Source organism: Triticum aestivum, chromosome 7B, assembly GCF_018294505.1.
Source record: "Triticum aestivum cultivar Chinese Spring chromosome 7B, IWGSC CS RefSeq v2.1, whole genome shotgun sequence".
In the NCBI taxonomy this organism is placed as follows: Eukaryota; Viridiplantae; Streptophyta; class Magnoliopsida; order Poales; family Poaceae; genus Triticum; species Triticum aestivum.
The window spans coordinates 44,545,795-44,562,221 of record NC_057813.1 but is presented as its reverse complement, the minus strand read 5'-3'; the positions used below and the strand labels follow the sequence as shown (position 1 = coordinate 44,562,221).

General features: G+C 46.7%; 1 protein-coding gene across 4 annotated transcripts; it reads left to right on the top strand.

The window, feature by feature from the left end:
• Positions 1 to 9,448: 9,448 nt before the first annotated feature.
• On the top strand, positions 9,449 to 15,334 carry LOC123158474 (protein NUCLEAR FUSION DEFECTIVE 4). Of its 4 annotated transcripts, none has more exons than XR_006479342.1 (6): positions 9,449 to 10,362; positions 10,843 to 11,714; positions 12,315 to 12,820; positions 13,219 to 13,497; positions 13,715 to 13,810; positions 15,057 to 15,334. XR_006479342.1 is itself a non-coding variant. In XM_044576451.1 (3 exons), exons 1-3 carry the CDS (start codon positions 10,036 to 10,038, stop codon positions 12,805 to 12,807), a joined length of 1,692 nt encoding a protein of 563 aa, XP_044432386.1. In that variant the 5' UTR covers positions 9,450 to 10,035; the 3' UTR covers positions 12,808 to 13,087. The 4 variants fall into 4 exon arrangements, 1 of the variants encoding a protein (XP_044432386.1); XR_006479343.1 differs by having other exon boundaries at positions 13,215 to 13,497; XR_006479344.1 differs by lacking the exon at positions 15,057 to 15,334 and adding an exon at positions 13,885 to 15,000.
• Positions 15,335 to 16,427: the final 1,093 nt, after the last annotated feature.

The following is a 16,427-nucleotide window of genomic DNA, read 5'->3' as shown; positions in this document are numbered from 1 at the left end:
AGATGCGTAAACTATCTAGCGACGACTACAAACACTGAAGCAAGCCAAAAACGCGCCACCGTCATCGCCCCTCACTCGCAGGAGCAAGGCAAAATTTGTTGTAGAAAATCATCATGCTAAGCCCCCATAGGACCAGCACAGCAGAACAACAACCACCGCCGATGAAGAGTAGTGTAGATCGGAAGGATTGAGCCTGGAGACACACAAACGTAGATGAACTATGACCAGATCCGAGCAAATTCATCAAGGACATATCCGCCAGAGACACACCTCCACATGCCCACCAACGATGCTAGACACATCACCGACACAGGGGCTAGGCGGGAAGAAACTCATTCCATCTTCAAAGGCCCGCTGTTGTCTCATCTTGCCGACCATGGCATAAACACTAACAAAACTCGAAGGAACATCTAAACACAGAGCCCTCCGACCGGCAAAGGCTGTTGGGGAACGTAGCAGAAATTCAAAATTTTCCTACGAGTCACCAAGATCTATCTATGGAGAGACTAGCAACGAGAGAGAGGGGAGTGCATTTACATACCCTTGTAGGTCGCTAAGCGGAAGCGTTCAAGTGAACGGGGTTGATGGAGTCGTACTCGTCGTGATCCAAATCACCGATGATCCTAGCGCCGAACGGACGGCACCTCCGCGTTCAACACACGTACGGTTGGGAGAGACATCTCCTCCTTCTTGATCCAGCAAGGGGAGGAGAGGTTGATGGAGATCCAACAGCATGACGGCGTGGTGGTGGAAGTAGCGGGATCCCGGCAGGGCTTCGCAACGCGCAAGCGGGGAGGAAGAGGTGTCACGGGAGGGAGGGAGGCACCAGGGACTCAGGTGCGGCTGCCCTCCCTCCCCTCCACTATATATAGGGGCCTAGGGGGGCGCCGGACCCTTGTAGATCCCATCTAGGGAGGGGGGTAGCGGCCCTAGGGGTGGCTTGGCCTCCAAGCCAAGTGGAGGCGCCCCCACCCCTTAGGGTTTCTAACCCTAGGCGCATGGGAGGCCCAGGGGGGCGCACCAGCCCACCAGGGGCTGGTTCCCACGCCCCCTCATCCTATGGGGCCCTTCGGGATAGGTGGCCCCACCCGGTGGACCCCCGGGACCCTTCCGGTGGTCCCGGTACAATACCGATGACCCCCGAAACTTTCCCGGTGGCCGAAACTGGACATCATATATATAAATCTTTACCGCAGTACCACTCCGGAACTCCTCGTGGCGTCCGGGATCTCATCCGGGACTCCGAACAATATTCGGGTTACCGCATACTATTATCTCTACAACCCTAGTGTCACTGAACCTTAAGTGTGTAGACCCTACGGGTTCGGGAACCATGCAGACATGACCGAGACAACTCTCCGGCCAATAACCAACAGCGGGATCTGGATACCCATGTTGGCTCCCATATGTTCCACGATGATCTCATCGGATGAACCACGATGTCAAGGACTCAATCAATCCCGTATACAATTCCCTTTGTCTAGCGGTATTGTACTTGCCCGAGATTCGATCATCGGTATGCCGATACCTTGTTCAATCTCGTTACCGGCAAGTCTCTTTACTCGTTCCGCAACACATCATCCCGTGATCAACCCCTTGGTCACATTGTGCACATTATGATGATGTCTTACCGAGTGGGCCCAGAGATACCTCTCCGTTGCATGGAGTGACAAATCCCAATCTCCATTCGTGCCAACCCAACAGACACTTTCGGAGATACCCGTAGTGCACCTTTATAGCCACCCAGTTACGTTGTGACGTTTGGTACACCCAAAGCATTCCTACGGTATCTGGGAGTTGCACAATCTCATGGTCTAAGGAAATGATACTTGACATTAAAAAAGCTTTAGCATACGAACTACACGATCTTTGTGCTAGGCTTAGGATTGGGTCTTGTCCATCACATCATTCTCCTAATGATGTGATCCCATTATCAACGACATCCAATGTCCATGGTCAGGAAACCGTGACCATCTATTGATCAACGAGCTAGTCAACTAGAGGCTTACTAGGGACATGGTGTTGTCTATGTATCCACACATGTATCTGAGCTTCCTATCAATACAATTATAGCATGGATAATAAACGATTATCATGAACAAGAAAATATAATAATAATAACTAATTTATTATTGCCTCTAGGGCATATTTCCAACAGTCTCCCACTTGCACTAGAGTCAATAATCTAGTTCACATCGCCATGTGATTAACGCTGACAGGTCACATCACCATGTGACCAACATCCAAAGAGTTTACTAGTGTCACCAAACTAGTTCACATCATCATGTGATTAAGACTCAATGAGTTCTGGGGTTTGATCATGTTTTGCTTGTGAGAGAGGTTTTAGTCAACGGGTCTGCTACATTTAGATCCGTATGTACTTCGCAAATCTCTAGGTCATATTGTAAATGTTGCTTCCACACTCCACTTGAAGCTATTCCAAATGGTTGCTCCACTATACATATCCGTTTGCTACTCAGAGTCACTCGGATAGGTGTTAAAGCTTGCATCGACGTAACCCTTTACCCGAACTCTTTATCACCTCCATAATCGAGAAACATGTCCTTATTTACTCCAAGGACAATTTTGACCGCTGTCCAATGATCCATTTCTGGATCATTCTTGTACCCCTTGACTGACTCATGGCAAGGCACACTTCCGGTGTGGTACACAGCATAGCATACTATAGAGCCTATGTCTGAAGCATAGGGGACGACCTTCGTCCTTTCTCTCTCTTCTGCCGTGGTCGAGCTTTAACTCTTAACTTCATACCTTACAACTCAGGCAAGAACTCCTTCTTTGACTGATCCATCTTGAACACCTTCAAGATCATGTCAAGGTATGTGCTCATTTGAAAGTGCCATTTAGCGGTTTTTGATCTATCCTCATAGATCTTGATGCTCAATGTTCAAGCAGCTTAATCCAGGTTTTCTATTGAAAAACACCTTTCAAACAACCCTATATGCTTTCCAGAAATTCTACATCATTTCTGATCAACAATATGTCAACAACATATACTCATCAGAAATTCTATAGTGCTCCCACTCATTTCTTTGGAAATACAAGTTTCTCATAAACTTTGTATAAACCCAAAATCTTTGATCATCTCATCAAAGCGCACATTCCAACTCCGAGATGCTTACTCCAGTCCTTAGAAGGATTGCTGGAGCTTTGCATACTTGTTAGCATCTTTCAGGATTTGACAAAACCTTCTGGTTGTATCACATACAACCTTTCCTCAAGAACATCGAGGAAACAATGTTTTGACATCCTATCTGCAATATTTCATAAATCATGCAGTAATTGCTAATATAATTCCAACAGACTCTTAGCATCGCTACGAGTGAGAAAGTCTCATCATAGTCAACTCCTTGAACTTATCAGAAAATTTCTTAACGACAAGTCGAGCTTTCTTAATGGTGATACTTACCATCATTGTCCATCTTCCTTTTAAAATCCATCTGTACCCAATAGTATTATGACCATCAAGTAGTTCATACATGGATCCTCTCTCGGATTTTATGGCCTCGAGCCATTCGTCGGAATCCGGGCCCACCATTGCTTCTCCATAGCTCGTAGGTTCATTGTTGTCTAGCAACATGACCTCCAAGACAGGATTACGTACCACTATGGAGTAATACGTATCTTTGTTGACCTACGAGTTTCGGTAGTGACTTGATCCGAAGTTTCATGATCACCATCATAAGCTTCTACTTCAATTGGTGTAGGTGCCACAGGAATAACTTCTTGTGCCCTGCTACACACTAGTTGAAGTGATGGTTCAATAACCTCATCAAGTCTCCACCATCCTCCCACTCAATTCTTTTGAGAGAAATTTTTCCTCGAGAAAGGACCCGTTTCTAGAACAATCCTTTTGCTTCCGGATCTGAAATAGGAGGTGTACCCAACTGTTTTTGGGTGCCCTATGAAGATGTATTTATCCGCTTTGGGTTCGAGCTCATCAGGATGAAACTTTTTCATATAAGCGTCGCAGCCCCAAACTTTCAAGAAACGACAGCTTAGGTTTCTCTAAACCATAGTTCATATGGTGTCATCTCAACGGAAATCGTGGTGCCCTATTAAAGTGAGTGTGGTTGTCTCTTAATGCCTAACCCATGAACAATAGTGGTAATTTGATAAGAGACATCATGGTACGCTCCATATCCAATAGGGTGCAACTATGATGTTCGGACACACCATCACACTATGGTGTTCCAGGCGGTATTAATTGTGAAACAATTTCCACAATGTCTTAATTGCGTGCCAAAGCTCGTAACTCAGATACTCATCTCTATGATCATATCATAGACATTTTATCCTCTTGTCACAATGATGTTCAACTTCACTCTGAAATTACTTGAACCATTCAATAATTCAGACTTGTGTTTCATCAAGTAAATATACAACATCTACTCGAATCATCTGTGAAGTAAGAACATAATGATAACCACTGCGTGCCTCAGCACTCATTGGACTGCACACATCAAAATGTATTACTTCCAACAAGTTGCTTTCTTGTTCCATCTTACTGAAAACGAGGCTTTTCAGTCATCTTGCCCATGTGGTATGATTTGCATGCCTCAAGTGATTCAGAATCAAGTGAGTCCAAACGATTCGTCTGCATGGAGTTTCTCCATGCGTATATACCAATAGACATGGTTCGCATGTCCCAAACTTTTCAAAAATGAGTGAGTCCAAAGATCCATCAACATGGAGCTTCTTCATGCGTTTTATACCAATATGACTTACATGGCAGTGCCACAAGTAGGTGGTACTATCTTATATCTTTTGGCATGAACATGTGTATCACTACGATCGAGATTCAATAAACCATTCATTTTAGGTGCAAGACTATTGAAGGTATTATTCAAATAAACAAAGTAACCATTATTCTCCTTTAATGAATAACCGTATTGCGATAGACATAATCCAATCATGTCTATGCTCAACGCAAACACCAAATCTCGATGGTAGAGGGAGCGTGCGATGCTTGATCACATCAACCTTGGAAACACTTCCAACACATATCATCATCTCACCTTTAACTAGTCTCCGTTTATTCCTTAGCTTTTATTTCGAGTTACTAACACTTAGCAACCGAACCGGTATCTAATACCCTGGTGCTACTAGGAGTACTAGTAAAGTACACATTAACATAATGTATATCCAATATACTTCTATCAACCTTGCCAGCCTTCTCATCTACCAAGTATCTAGGGTAATTCTGCTCCAGTGGTTGTTCCCCTTATCACAAAAGCACTTAGTCTCGAGTTTGGTTCAACCTTGGGCTTCTTCACTAGAGCAGCAACTGTTTTGCATATCATGAAGTATCCCTTCTTGCCCTTGCCCTTCTTGAAACTAGTGGTTTCACTAACCATCAACAATTGATGCTCCTTCTTGATTTCTACTTTCACGGTGTCAAACATCGCGAATATTTCAAGGATCATCATATCTATCCCTGATATGTTATACTCCCTCTGTTCCTCAATATAAGGTGTATTATTTTTCCAAAAAGTCAAACTTCTCTAAGTTTGACCAAGTTTATAGACAAAAATATCAATATCTAGAATACCAAATCATTATCACTAGATTCATCATGAACTATATTTTTACATTTTATATATTTAGTACTACCGAGGCCATGTCTGTACATGCTAGGCTCGTCAAGTCAACCTAAGTGTTTCGCGTGTGTAAATCTGGCTTACACCCGTTGTATGTGAACGTTAGAATCTATCACACCCGATCATCACGTGGTGCTTCGAAACGACGAACTTTCGCAATGGTGCACAGTTAGGGGGAACACTTTCTTGAAATTTTAATAAGGGATCATCTTATTTACTACCGTCGTTCTAAGCAAATAAGATGCATAAACATGATAAACATCACATGCAATCAAATAGTGACATGATATGGCCAATATTATTTTGCTCCTTTTGATCTCCATCTTCGGGGCTCCATGATCATCATCGTCACCGGCATGACACCATGATCTCCATCATCGTGTCTCCATGAAGTTGTCTCGCCAACTTATTACTTCTACTACTATGGCTACCGGTTAGCAATAAAGTAAAGTAATTACATGGCATTGTTCAATGACATGCAGATCATACAATAAATTAAGACAACTCCTATGGCTCCTGCCGGTTGTCATACTCATCGACATGCAAGTCGTGATTCCTATTACAAGAACATGATCAATATCATACATCACATATGATTCATCACATTCTTTTGGCCATATCACATCACATAGCATACCCTGCAAAAACAAGTTAGACATCCTCTAATTGTTGTTTGCATGTTTTACGTGGCTGCTATGGGTTTCTAGCAAGAACGTTTCTTACCTACGCAAAAACCACAACGTGATATGCCAATTGCTATTTACCCTTCATAAGGACCCTTTTCATCGAATGCGATTCGACTAAAGTGGGAGAGACTGGCACCCGCTAGCCACCTTATGCAACAAGTGCATGTCAGTCGGTGGAACCTGTCTCACGTAAGTGTACGTGTAAGGTCGGTCTGGGCCGCTTCATCCCACAATACCGTCGAAAGAAGATTGGACTAGTAACGGTAAGCATATTGAACAAAATCAACGCCCACAACTACTTTGTGTTCTACTCGTGCAAAGAATCTACGCAATAGACCTAGCTCATGATGCCACTGTTGGGAAACGTAGTAGAAATTCAAAATTTTCCTACGAGTCACCAAGATCTATCTATGGAGAGACTAGCAACGATAGAGAGGGGAGTGCATCTACATACCCTTGTAGATCGCTAAGCGGAAGCGTTCAAGTGAACGGGGTTGATGGAGTCGTACTCGTCGTGATCCAAATCACCGATGATCCTAGCGCCGAACGGACGGCACCTCCGCGTTCAACACACATATGGTTGGGAGAGACATCTCCTCCTTCTTGATCCAGCAAGGGGAGGATAGGTTGATGGAGATCTAGCATCACGACGACGTGGTGGTGGAAGTAGCGGGATCCCGGCAGGGCTTCGCCAAGCGCAAGCGGGGAGGAAGAGGTGTCACGGGAGGGAGGGAGGCGCCAGGGACTCAGGTGCGGCTACCCTCCCTCCCCTCCACTATATATAGGGGCCTAGGAGGGTGCCGGCCCCTTGTAGATCCCATCTAGGGAGGGGGGCGGCTGCCCTAGGGGTGGCTTGGCCTCCAAGCCAAGTGGAGGCGACCCCACCCCTTAGGGTTTCTAACCCTAGGCGCATGGGAGGCCCAAAGGGGGGCGCACCAGCCCACCAGGGGCTGGTTCCCACGCCCCCTCAGCCTATGGGGCCCTCCGGGATAGGTGGCCCCACCCGGTGGACCCCCGGGACCCTTCCGGTGGTCCCGGTACAATACCGATGACCCCCAAAACTTTCCCGGTGGCCGAAACTGGACTTCCTATATATAAATCTTTACCTCCGGACCACTCCGGAACTCCTCGTGACGTCCGGGATCTCATCCGGGACTTAGAACAACATTCGGGTTACCACATACTATTATCTCTACAACCCTAGTGTCACCAAACCTTAAGTGTGTAGACCCTACGGGTTCGGGAACCATGCAGACATGACCGAGACAACTCTCCAGCCAATAACCAACAGCGGGATCTGGATACCCATGTTGGCTCCCACATGTTCCACGATGATCTCATCGGATGAACCACGATGTCAAGGACTCAATCAATCCCGTATACAATTCCCTTTGTCTAGCGGTATTGTACTTGCCCGAGATTCGATCGTCGGTATGCCGATACCTTGTTCAATCTCGTTACCGGCAAGTCTCTTTACTCGTTCCGCAACACATCATCCCGTGATCAACCCCTTGGTCACATTGTGCACATTATGATGATGTCTTACCGAGTGGGCCCAGAGATACCTCTCCGTTATACGGAGTGACAAATCCCAGTCTCGATTCGTGCCAACCCAACAGACACTTTCGGAGATACCCGTAGTGCACCTTTATAGCCACCCAGTTACGTTGTGACATTTGGTACACCCAAAGCATTCCTACGGTATCCGGGAGTTGCACAATCTCATGGTCTAAGAAAATGATACTTGACAAACCCAAAGCATTCCTACGGTATCCGGGAGTTGCACAATCTCATGGTCTAAGGAAATGATACTTGACACTAGAAAAGCTTTAGCATACGAACTACACGATCTTTGTGCTAGGCTTGGGATTGGGTCTTGTCCATCACATCATTCTCCTAATGATGTGATCCCGTTATCAACGACATCCAATGTCCATGGTTAGGAAACCGTGACCATCTATTGATCAACGAGCTAGTCAACTAGAGGCTTACTAGGGACATGGTGTTGTCTATGTATCCACACATGTATCTGAGCTTCCTATCAATACAATTATAGCATGGATAATAAACGATTATCATGAACAAGGAATATAATAATAATAACTAATTTATTATTGCCTCTAGGGCATATTTCCAACAAAGGCACCATGCGCTAAGTTCACAGGAGACGAGGCGGACCGGCGGCAGCACGTTATTACTATAATTTTGGTGGTGGGCCAAGGAGAATGAATGTCCTTTGATCCTCTGACCAAAGTACGTTGCCGGGCCATTGGCGTGGAGGATGGAGCGATGGAGCATGACCTTCATCTGTTGCTTGTACTCCTTGTTAGTCATGACGTAGGCCACGCCCTGCGTCACCGCCTTCTGTTGCGGCGACTGGTCCTCCTCATCGCCAGAGGAGATGATGATCTCCTACTTCACCGAGGAACCGGCCGCCAATGAGGACGACGTCCCTGGAGTTCGAGGGTATTGTCACGAATCTTTGGGGCCTATTCCGGAGCTGCCTCCTGCCGGTGCTGAGGCCAACCTGCCCATCGTTGGAGTTGTGGAGGAAGAGGGATGGTGAGGACGGGGACGTGCGAAGCGATGTGTTGAGTGCAATGTGGACGGCGTCGGAGCACGGCTTATATAGCCTCGGCCAGACCATGCGAACGGACGGTGAGCCGCTTCAATGCAGCATAGCAGCCAGAGTTGATTCCTTAGGAAGCTGCGTCTGCATTGAAGCGGCGACTCCCCTCAGGTCGCATCTATTAGCGCCGCCCTCCCGTCCGGTCACATCACGCGACATTAATGTCGGCCGCTGGGTGCTCTGGTCCGGCATTGCTGCGGCACGTGCATCGGACGGAAAGCACATGAGAGACAGATGGGGTTGCTTGGTGAGCCAGGTTAGTCAGTCGCGGACGTGACAGCCGCCCGGACAACCATAAAGCCTCACAGTTTATCTCAAGTTTGCGGGAAAAAAAACATGCCATAACCATTGAGCGGACCGATACGGAAATGTGTTGAATGACAAAATACGTCCGGACCGCTCGATCCGGCCTGTTGCGGGCGATTTAGGGGCCGGCATTGGAGATGCCCCAACATTATCGATGGTTCATTGAACCCAGCTTACAAAGACGGACAACATGCACCAAGACGATCCGATCCTGCGACAGATCATCAGCAGTTCGGCGCCTCCGTCGGGTCAAACTGCTTGTTTTCCATTTTTTCCTTTGCAAAAAGTCCACCATTTCCGTTATCTGAACAGCACAGCGCGTAAAATCTTTCCCAGGAGGAATAGATTACTCATCAATGGACTAAATCGGATCCACCGCCCACCACCACCGCCAGCACCGCGAGAGGAAGAAGACGGCTTCCTCCCCCAGCCGTCGTGGCGAGCTGGCGAGGGTCTACGCGGCGCTACGCCTATGCGGACACCCGGCCGGAAATCAGCTTCAGATACATTTTCGGGCCTTGCCCGGCCGCCGCGCCGGCCGTCGCCATCGACGCCGCTTCAAACCCATGGCTTTTTTTACGCTTTCCTCTCCAGCGGCTCCTGCTTAGTCCTTTGCCACGCCTGACCTCACGCCGCCCCCCACCCAAACCCCCCTTTAAAACCCGCCACCGTCGCCACCGACTCGCCATCACCCGACCACAGAGAGAGCTTTATTCCCCCGGAAAGAAAGCAGTGACGGCGAGAGGGCGGGGGCGAAGAAAGTCCGGCGAAGCGGCGGTCGCGGCGGCGGAGGATGCCGGGCGCGGTGAAGGCCGGGAGCCGGCCGCCGTGGCTTGGGCTGGGGGCGGCCGTGTGGCTGCAGGCGTCGGCGGGGACCAGCTCCGCCTTCGCGCTCTACTCGCACGCGCTCAAGGTGGCGCTCGGCGCCGACCAGAGCCGCGTCGCGCTGCTCGGCGTCGCCTGCAACGTCGGGGACAGCCTCGGCCTCCTCCCCGGCGTCGTCTGCAACAAGCTCCACCCGGCCCTGCTCCTGCTCGTCGCCGCCGCCTCCGGCCTCCTCGGCTACGGGGTCACCTGGCTCGCCGTCTCCGGCGTCGCCCCGGCGCTGCCCTACTGGCTGGTGAGTGAGCTCCCCGATGAGATCCCCTTTTACTAGATTAATCCTTACTGTAGATCGGTTCTAGATCGTGAAATCGTATGCTTCAATTGCTCTGCTGGGTTACATTGTACGAACTGATATTAGGGGAAAGGCGTTATGCTTAGTTGGGACCAGCTAAACAAGTGTCCCTTTCTAAGATTCCACAAACAAAACTTATACCAACTAGTATTGGCGAAAAGTTAATCCTCGATTGCAATTGGGCGAAAAAGTATCACCTGTATTTGGCTTCATTTGCCGGGCGATATGCGCATAGCCTGATAGCCACATAATTTTCTTTACAAAATGGAAGCTTTCATCGCCTCGAAGAGCCACATATTGAGGACATCTTACTTAATTTACGCGGAAGATTGGACTTATTAGGCTAGCTTTTTCTTTTCTTTACTTTGATCATCATATAGTGGAAATTTACTAGTGCCAATCTTTTCGTTGGCCCTATTGCAGATATGGATCGCATTATGCATGGGTTCGAACAGCGGTGCGTGGATGTCGACCGCCGCATTAGTAACCAACATGAGGAACTTCCCACTCAGCAGAGGGGCTGTTGCCGGCATCCTCAAAGGCTACTCTGGTCTGAGTGCGGCTGTATACACTGCCATTTACACCGGCGCGCTTCACGGCTCAGCTGCAAACCTCTTGCTTTTTCTCACCCTGGGAGTTGCCATCGTTTGCCTTCTCGCGATGTACTTTGTGAGGCCTTGTGAGCCTTCTCTGGTGGAGAATTCCTCGGAGCGAGTTCACTTCCTGTTCGTACAGATCAACAGTGCTCTTCTTGGGGTTTATCTCGTGGTGGCCACGACGTTGGATCGTTTTCTGACTCTCACCCCTGCTTTGAACTATTCCTTGATTGCTATTATGGTCATTCTCATTCTTGCACCATTTGCGATACCCGTGAAGATGACATTGTTTCGAAGCGTCCCAAGGAAAGTCACTTCTGCTGCTGCTGACAATGATCACACGGAACCATTTCTTCTGCCTTCTTCCTCTGAACCAAATTTCGGCAAAATCAAAGATGAGGATGCTGCAGATATTGATCTTCTCTTAGCTGAGGGTGAAGGGGCTGTGAAGCAGAAGAGAAGAAGACCAAAAAGGGGAGAGGACTTCCGGTTCCGTGAAGCTCTGCTAAAGGCAGATTTCTGGTTGCTCTTTGCAGTGTTTTTTATAGGTGTTGGGTCTGGAGTCACCGTTCTTAACAATCTAGCGCAAGTTGGAACTGCAGCAGGTGTTGTTGGCACAACTATATCAGTCTCTCTCTTCAGTTTGGGCAACTTCTTTGGCCGCTTAGGAGGTGGTGCTGTTTCTGATTATTTTGTCAGGTAATGGAATCTCTTATTTATTGAATTGCAAAACAAGGTGTACTTTCATCTACCTGTACAAGCACCAGTTGGTCTACATAGTTGCTCTACCAGTTTCATGGAGTTCTTTTGGTTATGTAGTTGTTTATTGTTTGTTTTTTGGACAAACTGTGGCATGCCAACATAGCTAGGTAACCAATGGACTTTTTTTTCAAACAAAAATATTCGTCTGCCACTATCCTGATAGAATTGTTAGAACCTTCAGTCCAGTTTCAACTTACAAGCCAATAAAGAATGAGCTGACCTCTTATAAAGGAACACGTTATGTCTGCCGCGGGTTATGGATCAAAGCTTTCTCTAACTGAATTACTAAAGTCTCCATTCCAGCTTCAGATTACAAGCCAATAAATAATGGGTTGACAATATTTCTCCCCCTTATTTATTTTCCGACAGACTGGAACAGTGAAAAAGGTTCCCAGCCCCAACTGTGTAGGAGATATAAATATACGACCAGAAATTTTCTTGTTTGGATGCAATGCACGGTTGAATGCATTTGTTCACATTCTAAAATTTGATTTAATTTTTCATCCTGCGGTTGGTTAACCAAAGCTTCTTTTCCAGGTCAAGGACACTTCCACGGACAGTACTGATCACATGCACCCAAGTGGTGATGATAATCAACTACCTAGTCTTCGCTCTGGGTCTCAAAGCCACGCTCTACATCTCCGTTGCCATACTCGGCATCTGCTACGGCGTCCATTTCTCGGTGATGGTGTCGACGTCATCGGAGTTGTTTGGGCTAAAGCAGTTTGGGAAGATCTACAACTTCATCTTGCTGGCAAACCCGCTTGGCGCGCTCGTGTTCAGCAGCCTCGCCGGGTATGTCTACGATCATGAAGCGGCAAAACAGCACAGCGTCGCAGCAGTGGCGGGCTCTGACCATGTCATGGTATGCTACGGCCCCAGCTGTTTCAGGCTCACGTTCTTTGTGCTGTCAGGCATGGCATGCTTGGGAACGTTTCTGAGCGTGATCCTGACCGTGAGGATCCGACCGGTCTATCAGATGCTCTATGGAGGTGGACCCTCGAGCCAGCCCAGGAACTCTGCGCATTGATGCCCGGTGACCGGTGAGCTTGTTTAGTGATCTGTTGTAATGTATTGTACTTGAAATATGAGCACGTGTTTATTTCCTTTTTTTGTGGGGGGTGGGGGGTGGGGGGTGCTCCGTATTGCGGTTTTGGGACCTGGTTCTTGACAAGTTCAGTCTAGGTCTCTGTATATGGTGAAGAATGAGATATGTTATTTTTTGAGTCGTTGCTGGTTTCTGGTTGATCTGCTGGAGCATGAACCCCAGGATACCAATATAACAACTGAGTTGACACGTTTGTATGTGATATCAGTTTTTGATTTCCTTTTGGTGTTTGTGTTTCGAGAAACCAACCAGGTTGAATGGGTTTTTTCGACTTCGTTCCTTAAAAAAGCGGGTCACTTGTAACTGAATTTTTTCCTCTTTGTTCAAAGCCAGTGATCCTACCAGTTTCTGGAGAGGAAGAAAATACATTCCGGTTGCTTTTGACTCCACTGCAAGTTTGTAGTTGTGAAAATCACTGGATGTCACACTGGCAGCCATTCACAATTCCTCGCAGTTGGTTTGCTCCTTGACTTCAACTCTTGAAATGGGCTGTGTTAAGGCTACAACGAACTAATTTGCTTGCATGCTGGAGGCCAAGTTCTGGGACGATGATAAGAAGAGGTTCCAATCGGACGCCATCAGGAAGGACCTTGACGCACAGGTCTTCTGCAGGTGATCACAGAACTTACTACTCTCTTCGTTCCTAAATATTTGTTCTTCTAGAGTTTTCAACAAGTGACTATATACGAAGCAAAATGAGTGAATGTACACTCTAAAATATGTCTATATACATCCGTATGTGGTAGTCCATTTGAATCTCTAAAAGACAAATATTTAGGAACGGAGGGAGTAGAATCTAATATTTCAGAAATTTGATTTTGGCTGTCAGTGGCGATGAAGAGTGGTGGTGGTGCATAGCTGACAGCGGTGTTTGAATTAATCAACTGATGGACAGAATTGTGTACAATCTGGAAATTTCAACAAGGTATGCCGGCATGGCCAAAACCCATAAATTGGGCTGAGAGTTGGTGCATATTTTGACTAGTTTTCGCAATGTAGGACTACAGAGTGTGTATCTTGATGCACTCCGTCGCAATGTTCAATCTGAACATATGAATATAACATCCATGGATTATGCCAAGTTACCCCTGACCATGGTTTCGCTAGAAACCTGTGAAAACTGGTGTACACTTTCATTATTTTGACTCCATAACATAGTGAAAATTGGCTAGCTTTCAAATTGTTTTCTTAATGTGTTATTAGGTAATTAACGGATAGAAATGTAGGCTACTCCTCATGATGTTACTCACAGTGGAATTTGGTTCAATTAGGTTCCACCGTTCCAAAGCATGTGCATGTGCATGTGCTGGCATGCTTACTTGAACCAGCTAATTGATGATTTTTTATTTTAGGATAACTTGAATGGTAAGTTTTGTTGTCCAGGCAAATCCTTTTTACAATCATTTCCATCAATCGTTGTTAGTGTCTTCCTTTGCGCATGCACTGCCTTTTACATCTATGATGCATATTGCTTGCATGCTTACGTGAACCAACTCATTGTATTTTTGTTAAAGGTCAGCGATTACCATTATGTGCTTGTAATAGTAGTTCATTCTGATATTAACAATCTTCACTGATGTGAAATTAATGCATCTCATTAGAATGTTTGAAGATTGCAGTTTGTGGGAAATCACAAGTACTGAGCTTATCAACTGTTTTTATGTACCCCATTGCTGTTCATTCATATATTACATTGATGTACTTTAAGTGGTGAGGAATTTCAAATTTGAATTAAAACCACAACAAGAATTATGGAACGTAGGGAGTAACTAATAGCGATATAATTGTTGCACTGCTACCTGGCTTGGTTAACCAAACTACTAACTAGTCTCGGTAAGGATTTATTTTTTGGGGGTCGTCTGTCTGCAATGCATAGCTTCTATGTCCATCATTTGGCCTGCATCTGCATATATCTGTTCTTTTTCCCAATTGCATTGTCATTATCTTCCATTGTCATTTGGCCTGCATCGGCAACATTTCGACCAGAAATTTGGAACTTTTTAACCAGAGATTTGGAACCGCATAGTGCCATGGATAATACGGGAAATGAGGACGATTGCATTTCTTAGCTGATACATGATACAAGTGCTTATAATGTTATCCTATTTGAGGGACCACTGTCTGTGTTTTCGGTTTGCTCCACACATGTGCTTAGCCTAATTTATGGGCAGGGTTGTGAAGATGGGACAGATTAATTTTGTCTTGTGCTACGATTTCGATAATCGATGGCTACACTTGACCAAATCATGTGAGAATACATGGCAGAAAGACGTCGTGGAGATATGCTCATCTGAAACGGGGGATATCATCAGTTCCTACACATAAAGGCTTGGCTATGGTTTGTACTCCACTCACTACTCAATCAAATGTGTTAACACAGTGAAATAGAGAATTGCTTTGCAGATGAAAAAGTTATTTATATATTAAATGGGAATTGGATTTCTTGAAATGCATGTGTTATGTACATAGTTTATCTTGTGTTGAACTCCCAAAGTATAACTTGTTTGCTTAATACTCATTTGATTGCTTAATTAGCAGATGAAACATAATTACAACAACAAAAAACCTGGAAACCAACAAAATAGAAGGAGAACGGGCCAACACATTTTACAACAAAACTTGAAGGTTGAGAGGTAATTTACTTGAGCATATAACTAGAGAGAAACGGAAACAAAATCAGCATTCCGGTCAGTTTGATGGTCATACCAGAGACACGGAGCCAATCAGCTGAGAACAGAACAAGCCAGCGAAGGAGCATTGCGCTTGGACGTTGCCTATACCCAAAAAGGCTTTCGCCCCGCTTTATAAATAAAGCAAACCGCCAGAGAACGCACATACACGGACTAGTCCACACGCACACACCCAAGTCTCACATAAAAGTACATAGGTTCTGCTGAGGGCACAACTCAACAAGCCCACAAAAAAAGAAAAAGAAAACTAGGCAGCCGCCAACAGGCGAGGAAGGTGCCTAATCAGGCTCTGGCGGAGGCGGCGGGGGCGGCGGTGACAGGCGGACGACCATCTGTCGGAGGTCGGCGATGAAGGCGGAGATGGCGTCGTGGTCCTGGGAGCGGCTAAGCGGCCGCCAAAGCTGCAAGAAATCAGAGAATTTGAAGACTGCGTCAGTAGCTCGTCAAAGGGGGGTTTGCTGGATCACAAGCTTATTGCGGACCGTCCAGAGGGTCCAGGCTAGGACCCCAATCTCAAGGCACCTAATGTGTCGAGACGACACGGGGGAGTTCTGGAGTTCGGCAAATAAGTCGGGGAAGTTGTTGTGGCACCAATCGCCACCAACCACTTCCCGAAAGCAGCTCCAAACGAACTGAGCGGACACGCAGGAGAAGAAGATGTGATTCGAGTCTTCGGGGACACCGCAGAGGGGGCAGATGCCCGAGCCCGGGCCATTTCGTTTGCAGACCTCAACCCCGGACGGAACCCGACCGCGAATCCATTGCCACATGAAGATCCGGATTTTCAGAGGTAGGCGAATGGACCACACTATCGAGAGGGGGAGGGGGCGCGGAGGTGGGGGCGATGGCCAG

Bases quoted from the DNA above. Each gene is read 5' to 3' on its own strand.
- LOC123158474 (XM_044576451.1), top strand. From the start codon at position 10,036: ATGCCGGGCGCGGTGAAGGCCGGGAGCCGGCCGCCGTGGCTTGGGCTG. The intron at 10,363-10,842 runs GTGAGTGAGCTC...GCCCTATTGCAG, and splicing joins CGGCGCTGCCCTACTGGCTG to ATATGGATCGCATTATGCAT. The intron at 11,715-12,314 runs GTAATGGAATCT...CTTCTTTTCCAG, and splicing joins GTTTCTGATTATTTTGTCAG to GTCAAGGACACTTCCACGGA.